At 41.4% G+C, this 6,229-nt stretch overlaps 1 protein-coding gene across 1 annotated transcript; it reads right to left on the minus strand.

The window, feature by feature from the left end:
* Positions 1–4,421: 4,421 nt before the first annotated feature.
* On the minus strand, positions 4,422–5,342 carry LOC108802923 (olfactory receptor 1G1-like). The gene has a single exon (XM_018574768.1). The coding sequence runs from the start codon at positions 5,340–5,342 to the stop codon at positions 4,422–4,424; it is 921 nt and encodes a 306-aa protein (XP_018430270.1).
* Positions 5,343–6,229: the final 887 nt, after the last annotated feature.

The raw sequence follows: 6,229 nt of genomic DNA on the forward strand, positions 1-6,229 counted from the left end.
ATTTTTTCTTATTATTTTTTACTTTTAAACAAAATCTTATTATTTTTTATAATTTTTCCCCCCCACTTTATTGCTATTACACAGGAGCTAGCTAACAAGCCCCTGTGTGATAGCCTTTGGAGGTGACATGGGCGTCGGGGGATTCCACACTGCTGCCGACCCTCGGTGGCCTTGTTGGGAATCCGGGCCTGGTTGCAGACCTTTTTTTTGGAGTCCAGGAGGTTAGACTCTCTTTGGACCCCATGCCCTTTTTGTTCAGCTATTGGGAACCGGGTCAGCTCCTGTCTGCTACATATTCCAGGACCAACAGGCAGTGCACAGATATCTGCTTAGTAGTAGCAAGACGTTGCATTATGAGAGATTGGCTCTCAAAATCTCCACCCTCTATTGGGAGACTCTCTCAGTATCTTAGAAGCTTAATGTAATTAGAAAGGTTGGAAGCGGAACTGGTTCTCACTTCTGAACGTTTAGTGTCCACTTTCCTCCAGAGATGGATGCCATTTATTACACGTTTGGAACAGAGTGATCTCTTGCACCCATTTACATATACAACGTGCTATAACCTCTTAACTGTGTCAGCACCAGATGGACAGGATTGAATCAGTAATACAGTGACTGCTGGAAGAAATATGATGGGAGATCATTTTCCTCTGGGTTTTCGTATTGGGGATTTCCCCTAGGGTTGAGGTGAAGAGATAGATTGTCATTGTCTCAGCTGCTTCCTGATTTTGCCAATGAACCTGATAAAACTACACGAAGCGTAGGGGACGGTGACAATCATGCTCATTAGCGCTCCATGTTTGGGCCAGATTCCAAGCTATAGTGGTTGCTGCATTGAGTTAAGGTTTTTGGTTTACTGGTTTTCTTTATACTATTTACTTTTATATCTGTTTTGCTACTTTATTTGACTATGCCTAAGGTACCGATAAGATGCAGAGTTTTGGTCACTTATTCTGTGGTCTCCACCATGGATGGCGCCACTCCTAACATGGGATATTCTATTTTATCTCTCAACTCATTTGATAGGACATGTTAAGACTTTACACTTCCCTCTTTCTAGTTTGCTTTGTCGATGTGTTTATATTCTTCAGACGGTGCTTGCATTTCTGCATCCTCTGCATCCTACCATGACATGTGGTCAGAGGCATAACTAGAACCTTCAGGGCCCCGGTGCAAGAAACCATGAAGGTCCCTCCCCCCCGGCCCCAACCGCGTTGGCACCGCATGGTTAACAGGAAGGCTGCCGAGGTCCCCCGCAAGCATGGGACCTCAGGCAGCCACTAGTTTAAAATTTAGTGCCGGTGTTCTGTCGAGAACGCCGACCTAGTATCTCTGCTTAACGAGGAAACCGGCTTTTTTTTACAAAGTATTCATTTGTAATGGTTAATTGTGACCGGTAATAATATACTGTCCATGGCAGTGAATGGTGGAGGGCAGTAAATGACGGGTGGCAGTAAATGATGGAGCGCAGTAAATGATAGATGGCAGTGAATGACGGGTGACAGTAAATGATGGAGGGCAGTGAATGACGGGTGACAGTAAATGATGGATGGCAGTAAATGATGGATGGAATATTATTAACGGTCATTATTAACGATTTAAACAAAATACTTTGGGAATAAGTCCCGGTTTCCTCAATAACACTGGTCTGTGCACAAGCGCAGATGCTGAGGTCGGCAAATTCGACTAGGTCAGCGTTGTCAACAGAACACCGCTATCTGCGTTTAGTATCGGGGCATTTTCACGAGTGTGAGTACTTGTGAAAATGCCCAGTATTGGCAGTGGTGTATCTCTACTTAAAAATATAATGCATTGCTGGGACTTGTAGTCCTACATAGTTGGAGCTTTTCTGCATTGCTGTATAATGATTATATAGCAATGCAGAATACCACCAGATATGTGGGACTACAAGTCCCAGCAATACATTATAATAAAAGTCAGCACTACAGAATATTACCAGCATCCCCCCCACACTTCCCCGCGCCCCCCTCCCACTCCAGACTTACCTTCCCTCTCCTGCAGGGCCCTCTTCCATGTCTCGGCGGCCAGGGGGCGGGGCTAAGAGGAGAGGGTCCTCACACAGCAGAACGTGCTGCCCGGCGGTGCCTGCAGCACATTCTGCGAGACTGGTGACAGCCTCTCCATCCCCAAACCTCTGTTATTAACCTTAGTGGTGAGACAAGTTTTTTTACATGCTGGTTTGTGAGTGTGCCATGATGCCTTTCTACTGTCTACTGTTTTAAGCCCATTTCGTGTGCACCTTACTGTATAGTTGGTGACGAATTGTTGAGTGTGTTTGTCATTTGCGACCCTGGTAGTTCCGCCAGTGCATGTGGTTACTACAAGTATGTCTGAATACTAAACTCTGTATCTACACTGTTGTTCTTTTGGAGAATGCTGGTTATGTACGTATTAAAAACTTGAAACTTTAAATGTAACTGTTAATGCAAATAAAAAAAGTATGACATATGGATTGTTGTATGTAATCCTCTCCAAGACTATGGCCTGGTTCACACCTGGGCGTTTTGTAGCGCGTTCAAACGCTCTGCAAAACGCTCAAACACCGAAATCCCATTGTTTCCTATGGGTATGGTTCACACCTGGGCGTATTTCAGCCCGTCTGAACGGCCTACGCCCAAAGAAGTACATGTGCTTCTTTGGGGCGTTTTGGTCGGGCCTTTCAATTGGGATACAGCCAAGTAGCCCTCGGAAACGCGCGTTTGTCGCGCGTTTTTTTACCGCGAATCGCGACACGAAACGAGTGTCAAACGCGCATATTCAATACGCCTAGGTGTAAAAACTTTGAAATTGAAAAAAAGTATCACAGACAGAACTCAGCTGTGTTGGTGAAAGTCCACCAATAGGGCTACAATCACTGAAGCTGAAAAGTTGATATTTTTACAGTGACAATGACACCAATGCTGGGGCGTGTTTTACTCCTACACTACAAGTCATACCCCATGAAGGCACACACACTTTATACGCCATGCCACTAATTGTTCAGAAGACGTCCCTCCAAACTACGAATGCATATCTTGGGCCCATTTCTTTAAAATCTACGTGTCTTGTCTTTAAACCTTTAATGTCTGCCTACAGTTCTTAAAGTCTGTAACCAATTGTTTGAGGGTGTGTTAAACATGGGGGCATGGTTTGTGGGTGTGGTCACAAATGGGGGTGTGGTTTGTGAATGTGGTTACAAATGGGGGTGATGTTTGTGGGTACGGTCACAAATGGGGGTGTGGTTTGTGAATGTGGTTACAAATAGGGGTGTGGTCAGTTGGGTGTCCCCAGATTTCATTTTGGAAACCATTGAGGAGATTTCAGCTTTTTCCTATAGAGTCTTTGGCTTGACGACTGAAGAGCACTAGCGGTTCTGTACCATGTGAGCTGTTTTTGTTACTGTAATAAACTTTAGAATTTCTAGCTGTGTGCCGGACACAAGTTTTTGCATGGAGTGAATTCTACCTTCATCAGTTATTACCAGTACCCATGTCCCCATTGGAAGTCCTGTTCACAATGGTAAACGTTTAGATTTCCCGTTGTTTTCTGGGTTTTTTTGCAATGGTCACAGAACAGATAAAGCTCACCTCCCAACCAGGGACATAGACAGCAATAAATACTAACAGAGGTTCTAGAGTCCTTCATCTAAAACTAGGAAAACTATTTAGAATGATTTTCTACTTTAAGAACGGTAGATGAATTGTGTTACTGCAAAGAACTCTTCATGTTATTGTTGTGTAGACTGTATATGAAAGGGTTTATTATGGAAAATAAAGATTTCTTCCAATATATTAGGACGTTCTGATGGGGGTGTCATGTACACTGATGCTCCAGAACCATAGAAGGTGACCATGACAGTGAGGGGGGTTGAGCGGGTGGGAAAGGCATTTCTTTAGCCCTCCTTAGAGTTAATAGGTAGTATGACCCTAAAATCTGTACAATCCACACCTAATACCAAAACAGTTTACATACACAACAATGTAAAACATGTCTGTGGCACCTCAGGAAATGCAGAGCAGGACTTTGGCAGCTGGAAAGTGGTGATGGAAGAGCTGGTGGTTGATTCAGTCCCAGCAACCCTAAACATTATTTCTGTACAGCACATGCCTTCAGTGACGTGTTGGGAAACTTTCCAGTAAGCAAATTTGCTAAGTGGAAGAGAGATGTATGTTATATATTTGATATAGGTGATCCCTGCTCATTCCAGACAGCCATTCATGGCCTAGTCTAAAGAACATACACATCTAAAAGATCATAGTAAGGCTTTTCATAGAAGTCAAGCTTGTACTCTAAATCATAGCAAACACAGTTCTCTTGATACAGGCCAGAGTACCGCCACCAACATATGAACACAACCTGAGAACACACATTTATATAAAACACAAATCTCAGGGCTTGTAGTAAATATTGTCTTGTTAGTATTATGCCAGCAATTTCCACAAAGAATTCTTTATTTCATTGTTTCGTAGACTGTATATGAGAGGGTTCAGCATGGGGACCACTGTGGTGTAGAACATGGTTAGGATCTGTTCCAGGAGAGCATAGCGATCTGATGGTGGTGTCAAATACACAGCTGCACCACATCCATAGTAGATGGCCATGACTATGAGGTGGGATGAGCAGGTGGAGAAGGCTTTTCTTCTGCCATCCTTAGATTTAATACGTAGTATGACTCTGATAATCTTTACATATGACATCAAGTTGCACATAACTGGACAGAGTCCAAATACAAAACACTCCATATACAAGACAATGTAAAACATTTCAGTACCACGGCAGGCAATGTTGATCAGAGCTTTACCATCACAGAAGATCTGAGGAATAGTAGAAGAAGAACAGAAGAACATTTTTAAGATAGAACTTGTAAATAACAATGAATTTAAATAACCACAAATCCAGGTGACCATCATTATTAATATGCAGATTTTCTTCCTAAGTATACGGTGATAGTGTAACGGGTGACAGATTGCAACATATCGATCATAGGCCATTATAAATAAAACCGTATCCTCAGTAGTGCCTGCTAGATAGAAAAAATACATCTGGATGAAGCATTGTGTGAAGGATACGATGTTATTCCCAGAGAGTAAGATGTAGAGGAGTTTTGGTATAATAACAGTTGTATAACATATATCAATAATGGACAGATTACAGAGAAATAGATACATCGGGGTGTGCAAATGGAGATCCAAACATATCACTGTAATGATAATGAGATTTACCAAAATTCCAATGAAATAGATTAAGAAAATGAAGCCAATGCTGAATATGAAGAGTTTATTGTCAGCTTTTATGAAGAATGGCAAAATGTGGAATTCTAGCACAGATGTATTGCTTTCCATGGGATATTGCTTTACTATTGTATTTTTATAAAAACAAAGCGAAAAGATATATTATAGAGCGCGTATAATGCTCTAAATGTCACAGCTTCTGTACAAATCCGTATCTGAAAGGAGAAATGTGTCATTTCAAACACAAGACATAAATACTTGTAGGAGAATATTTCTTGGTACTCGATGATGCAATATACTATATCTCTGACCTTACATACCCAAAACTGACGACACTCTTATGACAAAAAACTCATCTTACATGAAGAGAAATGTATTTCATTTATAATGTTATAGAATGGATTATAATATTTTTATTCTTCATTTAAATGTATATTTCAGTTACATATAAAACAACAATGTCATTAACCCTTTGTAAATATTTCTGATGTCATACTCTCCCCCAGTAAATGTTCACAAAGGCTTCTCCAGAGGAGCTGATAGCGATCCCTCATACCTCATACAATCTCAGCTTACTAATTTGTATTGGGATTGTAGTCCATCCGAGGGAGCGAGCTTGGAGCGGTGACTACTTTATAACACATACGGGGACCATGGGGAACAAACGTAGCCCCCCTCCAGAAGGAAGGACAGTGTCAGCAATTTAGGAATTAATATGAAATAAATAAATGAATAATAACATGACATTTCCGAGAACTAAAGCAAAACTTTTATACTTTTATGTAACTGTAAATCATATTATTTATATTTAAAAAATAATCATTCTAACCACTTTTATTATATAGCTTTCTGTAAAAATAATTCTGCTGAAAATTGTTCCAATGCCGACTTCCTCTTAGTTATCTGATTATCCGGAATACCGTACGACGGGAATCAGGCCGGTGCAAGGATTTTTTTCTACACAGGCGAAGGTGAATTTTTCTGCCCCCCCCCCCCCC

This window comes from Nanorana parkeri, unplaced genomic scaffold (genome assembly GCF_000935625.1).
Source record: "Nanorana parkeri isolate BGI_ZX_2015 unplaced genomic scaffold, ASM93562v1 scaffold3217, whole genome shotgun sequence".
Lineage (NCBI taxonomy): Eukaryota > Metazoa > Chordata > Amphibia > Anura > Dicroglossidae > Nanorana > Nanorana parkeri.